The following is a 17,335-nucleotide window of genomic DNA, read 5'->3' as shown; positions in this document are numbered from 1 at the left end:
CTCTTTCCAGGATATTTATGAACAGACACATCACAGAGGTTTTGAGGCTTTTAGTCATTTGGCGTTGTAAGCAGTGCTATAAAACCTTATTTAATGGGTTTAAACAGTTTCTCCTGCATTTCTTAAGAAAACCAACTAAATCAAGCCATTCTAAGTAGGTGCATTGATGGGAAGTACAAGGGTTGGATCTTCCTTAGTTTTGGTTCTGGGCTGACTTGAATGGGCATTGCAAAAAAAAAAGAGCAGAATTAAGAAAAGAAAGATCATTTTCATTATACACAAAAGTCGAAATATTACGTTCCTTTGAACAATATTTCAGGAGAACACATAGTATTGTTCTTATAATACTGTGTAATATCTCAGGTTGAAAGAAGAAACTAAGCTTTTATGATGGATGGAAACCCAAAACATTGACATCTCTTCACATCTGTCTGCCCTGATGTGTTAATCAGAAAAGGTTGGAGTTGTCAGAATATTCCTTCAAAAACACATTTTGTGGAGTTAAGTTTCATTAAAAAATGCAAAAAAAGATAAAAGAACATAGATATCGTAATTTATATCAAAAACATTTTGTAAAGAATGCAAGGTAGGAAAGTATGTAGGCCTGCTGATTTCAGTTAAACCTTTATTGAACATAAAACGTTGAGCGTTATCATTCACGTTCACTGAGCTGCAGTAATACTCCTACAGTCAATGCCTGATGTGTTAAACAGGCTCACCAACCAAGGTGTGAAGAGGAGAGATGCAGCACCATCATAACTTGTACAACAAACAAAAGGAGAAGGCTAAAGCTGATCAGGTCATAATTAAACCAGTCATCTCTTAAATTCAGAAATGAAATGATAGTGGCACAAATACTGCGTACGGGAATTCAAACCAGCAGTGCTGCATTTAATTTAGCGTACCAAAAAACCAAGGTGTGTCCCGCAATTTCAAATAGATGGGGCAACCAATTAACTTGGGTCAACATATAATGGAAAACAGTCATGTCATGGGCTGTCTTCACACATCTATACGTACGGTATTAATCTATGTTTTGAAATCCTCAAGCTGATGGTAAAGAAGATGCACTCAATGGTAAGTTAATAAACTGTTTTCCATGAATCATAGTGGGGGATCCTCAGCAATGCATTGCATCCCCCCCAGAAAAAACAATCACACTGTATAACAGTAAAATCGCTAAACTTTTTCAGAGTTCAATCCTGGACATATATATTATTATTATGTCTCTCTTGTAACAGGCAGACAACCGATGTCAACAGTACTGCACAAATAACTCAATCCACTGTTTCTGTAATTATACTTGTGTCACTGCCTACTATAGTTACTACCGAGCAAAATAGGCAGAAAATCTTTGATATTAATTATGATGCTGTGCAAGTGAGTTCTTTGTAAGAGCTGAAGTAATGGCATTCCTGTTCTTTCTCTAAGGGGCAGAGAGAGGTGATTCTCGGGAAGGTGAGCCAGTATTTTCCTCTGGTGGAAAGACTGTAAGAGTGCATGCTCGGATTCCTCCCAAAGACTCAGGGAGATCGAAGACCTTCTGCCATTCATCTTTCTCGGGATCGTATTTCTGAACTATCTCCACCATGCAGCGGTTATTCCAGGAATACCCTCCCACCACGTAGATCTTGTTTTCAAACACAGCCACACCAACATCACTTTGACCACGCAGCATTGCCGCAATGGGGGTCCAATGGTCCAGGGCAGGTGTGTAGAATTCACAGCTCAAGACATCATCATAATCACTGGTTCCTCTGAAGTGGTTGCCTCCAATGACATAAAGGCGATCTCCCACCGTGCACATGCAGTGGAGGCCCCGTACAGTGGTCATCGGGGCTCTCTGGGTCCACTTATCTGTGTCAGGGTCAAAGCACATGAGTTCTTTTTGGAAGGTATCATGAGTAATCCCACCTGAGGAGTAACATGAAATTCAGGAGAGTTAGGAAACATTCTTTCAGTAAAGTGCATTTTCTGTGAAGGAAAAAGGCAATGCGTTAAATTCTGTTACTGCGAAGAACAAATAGTCTGCATCGATGGAAGAATATACCTAATATTTTTAGGAGAATAGGAACATGAAGACCGAGATTCTGTCGATAAAATTAGATCATCATTGTTGATCTCTGTTTTTAACTCCACTTACCTGGCTTGGTTCTGTAATCCTCAACAGCTTTCCCTCACAAAAACTATGACCCTTAGTTGTAATTTTAGACACTACATCTGAATGGCTTCACTTGCATTTAGTTCTCTCCACCTCTGCTCACCTCCACCATGTTCTGGACTCCCTTACACAGGAAGTGGTGCCTTTTTTCTGTTATATCAAACCCTCTCACTATTTCAAACACAATTTAGATGAAACCATTGCGTTCTATACTCAAGAGAACAGAAAATGAATCGATGCAACCTGTCCTCATAATTTAGGTTTTCAATCTTTGGAATTCATTTTGACCCAAATGCTTAATTTCCAAGGAAATGTCCCGAAACTGTGCTGTGTGTCTGCCAATTAATCTCAAATTCATCACATCCTTCAGCACAAATATTTCTTCAATAAAAAAATGGAGGTCAGAGGCTTGATGACTGAAGGAGTGTAACACAACAATACCACCTCTTGGGTAAGGAGATGGGAACCTAATACTCCATATGTTGAGATTTTTCAGATAGAGAGGAGATAGAGATACAGGCAGCAATATATGTAAATGATTCAATCCATATGGATATATCTTAATTCATAACAGAAGTTTAATTCTCACTGAACTAGAAGCCATTAAAAAGAGATAAATCAAAAGGTAAACATTTGATGCTTTCAACAACTGAGGGTGAATTTAGCCATAAACTGGATTAAAGATAATATGTGACAGACATTTTTTGGTTTCTTTCTCAGGGCAAACGCTGACTAGAGCTAACATGCCTGGCCCTGGTTTACAATTTAAACTAACCTTGGCAGTTAATTGTCAATTTTCATAAATTGGTGCATTCCTCATGGCAGTGCCTCAAGAAACTACAGTCCACTTGCTAACCAGTCAGCATTCCCTTCTCGTACAGCATAAATGTTGTTTTCCTTTTACATCGCTATCTCTTACAAATTGTCTAATGAATGCAAGACTGAAAGATTCAATGAAATGTGACCTTTCGTTCTGCAATATACAACTTCTGCATGGCCAAATGACAATAATGAATGTGATCAACATCGGGTTGAGGGGGGGGGTTAAGAAACAAAGTAAAGGCCTGCATTCACATAGCACCTACTCTATTCACCCAAAGCACTTTACAGCTTATTATGTACTTTTGATGTGTAATCACTGCTGTAAATATAACAGCAAATATGTGCACAGCAAGCTCTCACAATCAGAAATTCTGTTTTACAAGTGTTGGGTGAGACATAAATATTAGTCAGGACACAGTGTAGGTGACTGGGAGCTGGAAAGGCCAAACTGAATAGTGGGGTGCAAGGGAAGAGAGGTCATTGTAGAATGGGAGGAGCAAGCTAGTGGTGATGGTGTGTGATTGGTCAACATGGCATGGGGAATGTGTGCAATAGGACACTGTGACATGGGTCAATGATGATGTGACATGTAGTAGGAATAGGGACACGAGAATACAAAGTGGGGAATAGGGGCATGAGAATAGGTGACGGAGCCAGGAAAGGTGGAGCAAAAGGTGGGCTTTGGGGACAAGGATGGGATGATGGGTGAAGGGGTCACGGAAGGACACCTATTGGGACCAGAGGGACGACATGCCATTATTGGACAAGGAGTTATCAAAACTTCCCTCTGGCAGTGGGATAGTATTCCTGCTCTTCCTGGATCCAAACTAATGCTTGAATCAATCAGTGAAAACTCAAGGCATTTGCCTCTCTTTACCTGTTGAGAGTTTGGACTCCATAGCAGCAGCAGCAGGAGCAACAAATTTTAATTATACTATACAGACTAGATTTGGAGATCAGTTAAGTATCCACTTGTCATAACTTGCCTAATTAAACTTGGATATCTAATGTCATGTTTTTAATGGCAAGTTATGAGAGACAAACTGAAGAGGATTTTGAGGAGAAGTTATTGGATAAAGGGAATGAAATTAGCATGGTTTACATTCAGAAAGCATTAATTACACCATCTAACAAAGATATTTTTTGATCTATTTTGGTTATCTGGAAGAGGAGGAAACATGACAGCCGGGACAGAAGGGTGGTTGACTATACTCAAAACAGAATTAATGAGTCAGCTCAGATTTATCAAATTGGAAGTGATGTGCCCCAGAAAGCAGAGTGGGCTCACTTTCATTCTCTGTATAACGATGATTTGGGTTTGGGCATTGCAAGGAGAACATTGAAATTTACTGAAAAAAAATAAAAAAAACAGAAAGAATATAGCAAATATTAAGGAGAGAAATTAACAAAAATAACTTGTGTTTACGTAGCACTTTTCAAAATCACCTAAACATCTCTAAAGGCTATATAAGCACTGAAGTGCTTTGGAAGTAAGATCATTGTTTTCACTGGGAAACATGACAATGCTGTTTTTGTGAGCATGCTATGTACACACTGTGACAGTGAGTGCTGGTAATATGGATTTCCTATAATGTTCTGCCAGTGACAAACATTTATGTATGTAAACTTTTTCAAGTATTGCTGTTTCTGCATCCCTGTTAAAATTGTGCCATGTTGCCTTGAATCATTCTACCTTTGAAACTAAAAATGTTCCATTAGATATCCTGCAAAGTACAAACCTACTTAGGGTTTCTTATTCACTGCAAGGAGGAAATCCATTAGAAAATACAATTATGTCACACATTATCACTCAGATCTTTACCATAATTTGCAAGATAGTTTACCAGGTGACCAGGCCTTTCAAAACAAATGGTGGATGCAAGCTAAATGTGGCAGTTTTTGGAAAACTTTTTCTGTTGAATTAAACACCTTTTTGAAAATACTAAATTACCTTTGCTAGCAAACGTACTTGAACAGAGACCTGCTCATGAAGCAAATCCTGCATTTCTGTTGTACCTTTCCGTGGCTTCAGAATCTCTCAAGGCAGCCAATGAAGTACCAAGTAGCTTTGTTGTCATGTAGGAACAGTCCATCTCAACCTTGCAAAGATGGCATTAAAGATGGCTCAAACTGTGAACAGCCTGTAGTGTTAGGCTTAAAATGACATCTCCAAAACCAAATCATTAAAGGGTTAATTGGACAAGGTAACAAGCAGGAGAATATATGAAAAGCAGGCTGCATGTAAAAGCATCCTGTTTCAGCTGGTGATGACTTTGCCTTATTCTTGGGAACAGGCTGTTTTGTACTGACACCTGGATTGAGTTGCGAGCACCACACACAGGATTGCTTGGGAAATACTCAGAATGGCAAGACTGCACATAATGTTAGATTCAGAACGGTATTAATTGGGGTGACCTTTCACCATTGGAGTAGAATCCGCAAGACCGCTGCTGTGGAAACTGAGACAGAGCTCCAAGTGCCAACATCATCCAGGAGTCCTCAACACGAAGAAGGCAGACAGACTTACTTATTGAATATGTCTAAAGTAGTTTAAGCTAACAGAATCACAGCTTGCATCTCTCTAAAGCAGGTTAAAATAATAAATAATAAATAATAAAATATACTGAAACTCATGTGTCATTTTGACCAGACCATAAGGAAGCCGTTTGACAGTTTCAGCTCAACCTCCTCCAACTGAAGAACTGCCAATCTAGAAGCAGTTGAAAACATACTAACACAAGAGTTAGGAGTAGAAGTATGCATCTGGCTGCTTGATCCTGCTCTGTCATTTAAAAAGATCATAGCTGATTCAGTTGAATCCATAATCCATTTGCCCCACCTACTCCTGATAAGCTTAACAAAAAGCTAAATCTCTGCCTTAAAAATACTAAAGGACTCTGCTTCCACCGGCTTATCGGGAAGAGAGCTTCACAGATACACAACCCTTAGAAAACACTTCAAATGGATAACTCCTTGTTTTTAAAAGGGGACCCCCTGGTTCTTAATTCCCGTAAAAGATGAAACATCCTTTCAACAACTACCTTGTCAATCCATCTCAGGCTCCCATGTTTCAATTAAGTCACTTCTTGCTCTTCAAAATTCCAGCACATATAAGCCTTGTCTTCCAAGCGTTCTTTATAACGTGACACACCCATTCCAGGTACTAGTTGAGTAAACCTTCCATGAACTGCTTCCACCAGATTTACATTCTTTATTCAATGAAGTGATAAATGCTCTGCACAGTACTTCAGATGTGACCTCAAAAATACCCTACATAACTGAAATATAACCTCCCAAATGCTGTTTTCCATTCCTTTCACGATAAACAATAACATTCTACTACACTTCCTAATTATTTGCTGGAAAAGCAAACCAGTGATTCATGCACAAGGATACCAAATCACATTGCAAACTATCAGCATTTAGACAATATATCTTTTTCCCTTCCTATCAGGATGGGGAATTTCATATTTTCTCACATAATACTCCATTCGACAGTTTTTGAATGGGCAAAGATTCATCCTGATTCCTTTGGAACCTTATTACGCCCTCTTCACAACTTCCTTTTCTACCTATTTATGTGTCATAGGTTGCACTACTTATTATTCTGCTACACTCAACAGATAAAAAGATAACTGAACTAGATCAGTGACTCCAGGTAAACCATCGTCCTGAGGAGGTTTGACTTGAGAAAGGTGACCATGGCATTGCTTAACTGTTTTATTCTCCAATTGGGAGAAACATCTACTTCACTAAAGACCAAATTATTTTCCACCTGATAAAAGTAATTAGTAACACACTAATTGGAAGTTGAAACACTACAATGAGTAAATACAAGTGCTCTTCCATTGGATTTTGTAAAGAATACATGCACCAGACCCAAGAATTTAAGATAGTTAAAAGAGATAGTGCTGAATGGAAAACTGTTATTTTGTACTAGTTTTTGATGACTCAGACACTTGCCATTCCACCCATATTCAGTGCTTCAAAATACCGTGCTTTATTCAAGTAGTTATATCATGATGGTTTAGTGAATTTTGCACGACTACCCAAATGCATTTGCGTAGGATAGAGGCAGACAGGTTCTCCACCAGATCAAACAACAAAGATCAAAGAAAGATAAGTTTAAAATTAGAGCCAGTGAAAGCAGAATACTTAGGGCTTTTCAAAAGGATAGCAACACTTTTAATGCTCTATTCCAAATGCTGTGCTATGTGAAAATTGGAGCTTTCAAGATAGAGATCAATAGATACCATTAACTCTGAATCATTAACTGACAAAAACCCAAGGGTATGTAGCTAATTTGGGTAAATGGAATTGAGGTTCAGATCAACCAAACCCATCAACTGAACGACTGAACAGAAACGAGGGGTCAAATAGTCTGTTCTGATATAACGTGTTTGTTCCGTTCCTGTGTTATAAGAAAATTGCATTAATAGTAATACCATGTAAATCAATGGGATCAGAATCACGTTACAGCTAATACAGGTAAGGAAAGTTTGCATTCTACAATAATGACTAAATTCTTCAATCGCATTATAGCCAAATCGCGTTGATCGTGCATTATAGCAGACATACTGTAGTCTTGGTTGCTCTGAAAAATAAGAACACTTCAGTTGATAGAAATAATGAAGAAACTGGAAAGACAAAGATATTTGCCTGCATAATGTGTTGCAGTATGAAATGTTTCTATCCTGATCGGAGATGACTGACAATCAGAAATCAGTCCTGGTCCACACTTTGGGAATATACTTTAAGACCAGGTTTAAAATGAACTGCCAATGTCAAACGTTCAATTTGATCGCCACTTGAAAGAGGCAAGTCATGTATGGGACACCGCAATACAGAGGCAGAAACTTTGATAATCATACTTCCATCTGAAAACCAAGTGTTGCAACCAAACCAGAGCTGAAAAGAAAAAATGTTAAATGTTCAAACCTTCTAGTGGAATAATGAGCTTGCTCTCCAGGGCCACTTATTGCAAATTTTCCAATAAAACAATATCAGTCATTTAGAAGTGTACATACGAGGCTGAAGGAAGGATAATTCTGTTAAAGTTCATGAAAATCACAGGGAAGGAGAGCCATTTCAGGGTACTGGCTTCAGAACAAATCAGCAACATTACATTTGCAAAAGCAGTTTAAAACTCCACCAGCCATGAATAAAAAAAGATTTCTACTTTGCACAACTGCTTGTGGGAGGAGAGAAGCTGACTGTAATAGCAGTGTATTTCTCATCTAAATCAGGGTGGTTTTCAGATGGTTATTTAAAATATCTAATTTATCTTTTAAAAAAACACATGGTTAGAAATGTTCATGGCAATAAGGAATAAATATGCCAATTCATACAGCAACATCTTTATTCCAAATAATATACAGGACATTCTTCAATAGTCGTGAGCTTTTCTTGTTAAATACAAATTGACCACCTTGAAGAAAGCTCCACTCGTAAGGTACAGTGGTGTTTAAACTATGTGCTCACTTTTAAAAAAAGTATTTATATAGTGAATTTTATGCAATGTAATCTCAGATCATCCTAAAGTACTTCACAGCCAAGATACCCAAAATATCTGTGAAATGGACTTGCATAACATAGGAAGCATGATAGTCAATTAGCAAATAGGAGATTCCCAGAAAGAATAAAGAAATAACGAGTTGACAATCTGCTTTAGTGATGTCCCAGAGAAATGCATGAATATGTATCTGGGGATTGGCTCCTATTTAACTGTGGTGACTTTCATATCGTTCGAGACTTACTGATTTTTTCGCCAATATTTTGGTCTAATATTATCATTCAAAAATTGACTTCCCCTTTTTAAGAAAATAAATAGTTACAACAGAAATGGTTTTAAGAAGATTCACTAATCTGCCTCCTGGATGTGTAGTCTTTATCCGATGAGGGATGGTTCAGCAGCTTGGGCCTATATCCATTGGGGTTTAGAAAAATTAGGGGTGATCTCATTGAAGCATTTAAACTTTGAGGAAATTAGACAAGGTTGATGTTGAAAGAATGTTCTCCCTCCTTGGGAGATTTTAGAATGAGGGAATAGTTTAAAAATTAGTAGCTTCATGCTCATGAGAATCGTCGCAAGGATGAGAAACTTCAGTCGAGTATAGATTGGAGAAGTTTGGACTTTTTTGAGGGAGATTTGAGAGAAACATTCAATCTCATAAGAGGTTTGCTCAGAGTAAAGAGGAATAAGATTTCCGCTTGTAAAAGGATCAAAAGGAACAGCTTTAAAGTGTTCTGCATTGGAAGCAAATGCATGGTCAGAAACAACTTCGTTTCACAGTGAGTAGTTGGATTTAGGCTGCACTGCCTGGGGTTAGAGGGAGGCAGGTTCAAAGAAGACATTCGATAGGGTATTTAGATTAAGAACATGCCAGGGGTTATGGGAAAAAAAAACAAGAATTTAATGAGAAATCACAATGCTTACAGAGCTGGTGCAAACATGATGGGCCAAATGGTCTCCCCTTCCACACTGCAACAAGACTGTGATTTAAGATAAAGATGAAACAAATAGTTTCCTCTCAGAACATCATTAGTGTGTGGAATTCTCTTGCCCAGACAGCAGTGGAAGCTGCCTCACTGAACATATTCAAGGGTGAGTTAGACAGATTTTTAATCTGTAAGAGAGAGTCAAAACCAGACAGAAACGTGAAGTTGAGGCCACATTCAGGATAGTCATGATTTTACTGAATGGTAGGCCACACTGCAGTAATTTTTGGAGAATCAACCAGGGAGTTGATCTGGTATTGTCTATAAAGTGGCATTAATAAATGATCTCTTTCCTCCAGGAAAGAATGATCACTGTGTGCTAGAATTTCAAAGTGCGTTTGAGAGCGAAAAGTTGTACTCTCGTACCAGTATTCTGGAGTTAAACATAGGCATGAGGACAGATTTGGCCCAAGTCCACTGGGGAGGAAGAGTAAGATAGTTGATAAGTGATACCAAGTGTTTAAGGAGATATTCAATTCCTCCCAACTAAAGTATATTCCTGAGAAGGAGAATTGAATTTTTTTTTTAGCGGGGAGGGGCAGGAATTAGAGCGATAGCAAGAACATCATCCATGGATCCAGGTTAAACAGAAAGTTAAAGATCTCAAAGACAAAAAGTAGGACATACCACATTGTGAAGGCCAGTGGAAGGCTGGAAGATCAGAGAACTTTTAAAGATCAACAAAGCGTTACTAAAAATGTCATAAAAACAGCAAAGGTAAATTATGAAAGAAAACTAGCACAAAACTATAAAATCATATAGAAATGCTTCTTGGAGTATAAAACAGAGAGTAACTAAAGTGAATGGCGTGCCATTGGAGGATGAGATTGGAGAGTTAATAGTGGAGAACACAAAAATGATGGAAAAACTAACTCAACATTTTGATAGTGGAGGACACGAGTGCCATCCAGTTGTAACAAGTATCACAAGAGTTTCGGAAGCTTAAAAATCATCACTTGGGAAAAACTACTGGAACAAACTATGGAGATTGGAAACAGACAAATCATCAGGGCCTGATGACCTACATCATAGGGTCATAAAGGAAGTGGTAGCAGAGAGAATGGATCTAATGACTATGATATTCCAAAGGAAAGGTTTCAGTGGATTGGAAATATGCCAATATAACATTACTAAACAAAAAGGGAGGCAGAAGGTAGGAAAATATAGACCTATAGAATCAGCAATGTTTTATGAAGGTTAAATCATGTTTGACTGAGTTGCTAGAGTTCTTCAAAGACATAACAAGAGGATCCTCTAGATATAGTATATCCAGACACCCAGAAAGCATTTGATAAGGTGCTACACAAAAGTTAATTTCAAAAAGTAAGGTCACATGGGGTTAGGGTAACTTATTAGCTTGGACAGAAGATTGCTAACTAATGCAAAGGAGAGAGAGTCGAAATAAATTAATCTTTTTCTGGTTGGCAAGCTATAACTCGTAGATGTCACAGGGTACTATATCCAAATTTGCAGGTGACACTAAAATAGGTGGGAAAATAAGTTTCAATGATGAAATAAAAAATTTACAAATGTATAGGGTTAAGTTAGGTAAATAGGCCAAAAGTTAGGACATGCAACTTTATGTATATAAATCTGAGATTATCCATTTTGATTGGAAGAATTGAATGGCAACTTATTATTTCCCGAGGAGGGAAACATCCTCTCACCATCCACCCTTTCAGAAAACCAGGGGTACATAAGGAAGACAAATGGAATTTTGGCATTTACTACTACAGGGTAGAGTACAAAAGTAGAGAAGTGGTGCTGCAACTATAGTTAGTGAGCACAAGTTAGTTATGTTAGTTATTGAAACCTCACCTGAAGTATTGTGTATTTGGTCCGATTACTTCAGGAGGGATACAGAGGCATTAGAGGTAATTCAGAGAAGGTTTTCTGGATTGGTTTTCAAGATGAGGGGTTTGTCTTACGGAGAGAGTTTAAACAGTTTAGGCCTATACTCTCTGGAGTTTAGAAGAATGAGATGAGACCTAATTGAAGTATTTAATATACTAAACGGGATTGACAAAGTAGATACAGACATGATATTTCCTCTTGTAGAACAAGAGGTCATAGTTTTAGGGTCAGGAGTGGCAGATTTAAAACAGAGATTTGGACAAAATTACCTTTCTAAAAGGATTATGCATCTGTGATTCACTATTCCAGAATGCAGTGGATTCAGGGCCATGGGTAAGTTTAAGGAGATAGACAGATTTCTAATTAGTAATTGGTTTGTACGGTTATGGTGAGTGGGAGGCTGAGATGAGATCAACCAGAATGGATTGAAGGACAATTGAAGAGCCTAAGATCCACTTATGTCGGGAGTCAAGTATCACGCCACCCAAATTCGTAGGGCTGAACTGCCCCTAATTTCTATGACTCCTATTCAAAGTTCTTGTATAATTTATCTCAAGACAGGGAGACCTTGATAGGCATAAATTGAATAGTACTTTTCCTACAATACTACAGTGCTTACATTTTGAAACGACTTAATTGGCTGTGAAGCATTTTGGATGTCCTTTTGTTGTTTAAAAGCAGCAAGTACTTTTTAAATGCAAGTCTTTTTTTCATTAAATGTATAGTGCTGGAGGTAGCGTTCTCAAATGATTCACCTTTGCAGGTCATGGAAAGGAGAAATAAGTCAAAAATGCAACATAATTTATAATTTTGCACAGGCTCTAGTGACTGGATTGACAGCTGTACCCGAGTTTAAACTAAATCAGGTATGTGAGGAGGCACTATGTGTTCAGTTCAGCAGTCAATCTTTTGGTGACCCTACAATTACACCTTGCAAAAATATACAACAATAGACCAAAGCTTAATGCTATGTTGGGCGATCACACGGGAAAAATACCTGTGTTGTTTCAATACTTAGAGAATTAGAACTAGAACTGCTGTAAATAATTTGTACTGTTCACTTCCTTGCTTAATATTAAATAAATTTCACAATTGCTAGATTTATCCGAAGCTTGGTCTGATTGAGCTCATATTGATCTATCTGATAACTGATAAGGAAGCTGTACAATGCAATATCTAATAAGCTAGAGAACAACTGCTTAAGTTCTTGGTTTGACCCTGGGATCTTGCTACAGTTGCCAGTTAGAAATGCACTTTGCATATGGGGAGCCCAAGATCTACTAATGTCAGGAGTCAAGAATCACACCACCCAAAACAGGTACTTAATGGAAAAGTCTAAAATATAATTTATTACACAACAGAGGGCAATACTAATTTATTTATGATTCGTGATTATGCTTTAGTCAAAAGATATAAAATAATTTATAAGAAAAGGAAGGGTTTGGAGGGATATGGGCCGGATGCTGGTCGGTGGGACTAGATTGTGTTGGGATATCTGGTTGGCATGGAGGGGTTGGTCCAAAGGGTCTGTTTCCGTGCTGTACATCTCTATGACTCTATAATATGCTAAAGCAGTAGTTGGAAGGAAGAATTACCTGAAATGTACATAAAACCACCATAAACAGTTCCAGCATGCCCGTAATGAGGTTCATTCATTTTAGCCACATAGTTCCACTCATTGGTTCTCGGATTGTAGCACTCTACAGTAGCTGTTGTAAAAGAAATGAAAAAATTATTATAAAATTCAATAAATGCTGCAAATTATGGTGAGAACCCTTTTTTGTAAAGCATCACTGAACAATGTTCTACCATTATTAGTTCTGTGGAACTACTCTTTATGTCCAATAGTTAATGATTATAGCAGAGAACCTTAACATTAATATCTATTTCAATATTGCAATGGTATAGGTGCCCATTACTCTGGAAAAGAAAATGCTATTCATCAACTGGAATTGCCATTGCTGGTAACATGTATTACGCATTTCTCCAGGCCATGAGAGCACTTTATACAACACTCCTTCACATCCATTACATCTGTGATTGATTTGCCTTGTCTACATTCTCCTTCATTAAAACCTTTGAATAGCAGTGAAATACAAATGTTCAAAAATACAGCATGCTCCTCTGAAATTCTAATAAAACAACAATTGTGAAACAAAACAGAAAATAGACATGTTTTCTTTTAGATCAAACAGGTTTTTAATACAAATTAATTGTGAAGGACAGCAACCCTGTAGTGTGAAGTGCTTGGATGTAGGAGACTGTTTTCGGGGGGATGGGGGGCAGATGTGACTTGGTTAACTTCTTTTATCTATAAATTTCTGGAAGTCTCAAAATTAATTCCCAAAATAGGGAAGGATTTTTAAAATATATAAATTCGCAGTATTTTATGGAGGCCAGATATTTGCAACGAATCAATGTCAGTGACTCTTTGACTCTATGGCTCATTAATGTAGCCCAGACTATAGTATATAAAGCAGTGCACTGAAAGGGAGAGTGATTTATAATTTCCTACTGCACTAACAGCATTTATTAATTAGTTTTGTGCAAGTGGTATTAGACTACCCCAGTTACCTCATCAAGTGTAGAAATGAAATTGCACATACATTCAATTACTTGCTGATCTTTCACATTCTACAAGTTCAGATTGGGACCATAGCTGCAAACCCCACTCCTTCCACCCTAATGATCAGTAACGTGTACCAGCTACTAGACACACTGCAGAAATTCACCAAAATCCGAAGATCACACTTTCCAAACCCAGGATCACTTTAACCTCAAAGATTAAGGATCAAAAGACCACAAAATATAGGTGTAGAATGAGGCCATTTGGCCCCTCAGGTCTGCTCCATCATTCAATTATGACTGATATGTTTCACAACTCCATTTCATTGCCTTCTCCCTGGAACCCATGATTCTCTTACTAATCAAGAACCTGTCTTCAATACACTCAATGACTTGCCTTTACAGTCATTGTGACGTTCCACAGATTCACCACCCTCTGGCTGAAAGAATGCCTCCCCCATCTCAGGTCGAAAGGGTCATCCCTTTGCTCCAAGGCTGTGCCCTCAGGTCCTAGTCTCTCCTACTAGTGGAAACATGTTCTCCATGTCCACTCTACCTAGGCCTCTCAGTATTCAGCAAGTTTCATTGAGACCGCCCCCTCAACCTTCTAAACTCCGTCAAGTACAGACCCAGAGTTCTCAAGTCATTCATCCTCGGGATTATTCTTTTAAACATATGCTGGATCTTCCCAGACTCCAATGATTCCTGAAAGATCACCATGACCGCCTCAACAATCTCCTCACCCATTTCCTTCATAACAATGGGGTGCGGTTCCTCAACCCAGGTGATTTATCTATATTCAGACCTTCCAGCGTCCCCACCATCTTTCCACCTTTGTCTTAGTGATAGATATTACACTAATTTCTGACCATTGACTCCCTTGAAGTTCCGGGATGTCTTCCACTACAAGACTGAGACAAGGTACCTATAGAGTTCCTCCAGCTTTACTTTGTTCCCTAAAACTACTTTTGGGTGGCACGGTGGCACAGTGGTTAGCACTGTTGCCTCACAGCGCCAGAGACCCGGGTTCAATTCCCGCCTCAGGCGACTGACCGTGTGGAGTTTGCACGTTCTCCCCGTGTCTGCGCGGGTTTCCTCCGGGTGCTCCGGTTTCCTCCCACAATCCAAAAGATGTGCAGGTCAGGTGAATTGGCCATGTTAAAATTGCCCGTAGTGTTAGGTAAGGGGTAAATGTAGGGGTATGGGTGGGTTGCGCTTCGGCGGGGCAGTGTGGACTTGTTGGGCCGAAGGGCCTGTTTCCACACTGTAAGTAATCTAATCTAATCTAATCTAATCTAATCTAATCTACTTCTCCACTCTCACTTTCCATTGGCCAAAGTCCATTCTTTGTATATCTAAAAAACATTTGCAATCTTCTTTTATATTACTAGCTAACAAACTCATATTTCATCTTATCCCATTTTATTTCTTTTAAGCTTTCTTCTGCTAGTTTTTAAAGGCTTCCCAAACCTCTGACTTCCCACTAATCTTCACCATATTGTATGCTTTTTCTTTTGCTTTTACGCTGCCCCTGACTTCCCTCGTCAGCTGCGGTTGTCTTGTCCTCCTCTTAGTATTTTCTTATTCCTTGGGGTGAGTTTCTGCTGTGCCTTCCAAATTACCCTTGGAAAGTCCTGCCATAGCTGCCCCACAGTCTTCCCTGCTATGCTCCCCTTCCAATCAATGGGCCAGCTCCTCCCTCATGTTTTTGCACTTATCTTTACTCACTTACAATACCATTTCATCATATCCCTCTCAAACTGCAAGGTGAATTCTATCATATTCATGGTCATGTCCCCTAGGGGTTCCTTCACCTTAAGCTCCCTAATCAGGTCTGCCTTATTACACATTACCAAATGTGGTGGGCCCTATGCTCAGATATTAGTATCATTTATAGTATCATGAATGAGGTGCTATAATACTGGAGAGTTGCTACTATTTGAGAAAGATGATCAGGAAAAGCCTGGAAACTATCGACCATTGATGTCAGTGATAAGTTGTTGGAGGGGATTCTAAGGGACAGGATTTACATGTATTTAGAATGGCAAAGACTGATTGGGGTAGTCAACAAGGCTTTGTGCATGGGGAAGCTTGTCTCACTAACTTGCTTTTTTTGAAGAAGTGACAAAGTGGAATGAAGAAGTAGAGCAGTGGACGTTGTCTATATTGACTTTAGGAAGGCGTTCAACAAGGCTCTGCATGGTAGACCGGTGAGCAAGGTTAGATCAGATGAAATCCAGGGAGAGTCAGCCATTTGGATAGAAAATTAGATGGAAGTTTGAAGTTAGGTGGTGGTGGAGGGTTGTTGTTCAGACTGGAGTCCTGTGACCAGTGGTGTGCTACAAGGATTGATGATGACTCCACTGATTTTTGTCATTTATGTAAATGATTTGGATAAATATCGGAGCAATGGTGAATAATTTTACAGATGACACCAAAATTGGTGATGTAGTGGACATTGGAAGTGGTTATCACAGAGTACAATGGGACCTTGATCATTTGAGTCGATGGCCAAGGAGTGGCAGAAGGAGCTTAATTTAGATAAATGTGAGGTGTTGCATTTTGATTAGGCAAATCAGGGTACGAATTATAGATTTAATGGTAAGGTCCTGGGGAGTGTTGCCGAACAAACAGACCTTGGAATGCAGGTTCATAGTTCCTTGAATGTAGAGTCGCAGGTAGGCAGCATTGCGAAGACGGCGTTTGGCATGCTTGCCTTTATTGGTCAATGCATTGAGCATAGGAATTGGGATGTCATGTTGCACTGTACAGTATATTAGTTAGGCCACTTTTGGAGCATTGTAGTCAGTTCTGATCTCCCTGTTATAAGAAAGATGTTGTTAAACTTGAAAGGGTTCAGAAAAGATTTACAAGGATGTTGCCGGGGTTGGAGGGTCTGAGGCATAGGCAGAGATTGAATAGGCTAAGGCTGTTTTCTCTGGAGTATCAGAGGCTGAGGGGTGACCTTGTAGAGATTTATAAAAAAAGTGAGGGGCATGGATAGGGTGAACAGCCAAGGTGTTTTTCTTAGGGTGGGCGAGTCCAAAACTAGACAGCACAGGTTTAAGGTGAAAGGGGAAAGATTTAAAAAGGGACCTTAAGGGGCAATGTTTTCATGCAGAGGGTGGTGGGGATATGGAATGAACTGCCAGAGGAAATAGTGGAGGCTGGTACAATTACAACATTTAAAAGGCATCTGGATGTCGAGTACACGACTAGGAAGGGTTTAGAGGGATATGGGCCAATTGCTGGCAAATGGGACTAGATTAATTTAGGATATCTGGTTACCAGATTAATCTAGGGATTAATTTAGGGATTAATTCACATCAGGGACTTTTTTCCATTGAAGCTCCTCAACTTTACCCATACAGATTCAACACTTTCTGACTCCAAATCACTTTGCGCTATCGCTTTAATTTCATTTTTTATTAACAA

The 17,335-nt window shown here is 38.9% G+C and overlaps 1 protein-coding gene across 4 annotated transcripts in view; it reads right to left on the bottom strand.

The window, feature by feature from the left end:
* Positions 1 to 599: 599 nt before the first annotated feature.
* klhl13 (kelch-like family member 13) overlaps positions 600 to 17,335 on the bottom strand; it is a 215,369-nt gene continuing 198,633 nt past the window's right edge. For all 4 annotated transcript variants that reach the window (XM_043704362.2, XM_087992242.1, XM_043704361.2 and 1 more), the window contains 2 exons: positions 12,931 to 13,044; positions 600 to 1,914 (listed from right to left, as the gene is read on the bottom strand). In XM_043704362.2, coding sequence (XP_043560297.2) covers positions 1,427 to 1,914; positions 12,931 to 13,044 — 602 coding nt within the window. In that variant the 3' untranslated portion in view covers positions 600 to 1,426. The remainder of the gene's footprint in view (positions 1,915 to 12,930; positions 13,045 to 17,335) is intronic.

This window comes from Chiloscyllium plagiosum, unplaced genomic scaffold, assembly GCF_037043375.1.
Source record: "Chiloscyllium plagiosum isolate Xiang-an unplaced genomic scaffold, Cpla_swu_hap1 HiC_scaffold_11, whole genome shotgun sequence".
Taxonomy (NCBI): Eukaryota; Metazoa; Chordata; class Chondrichthyes; order Orectolobiformes; family Hemiscylliidae; genus Chiloscyllium; species Chiloscyllium plagiosum.
Note: the sequence above shows the minus strand (reverse complement) of the source record. Positions and strands in the feature narration are given on the sequence as shown.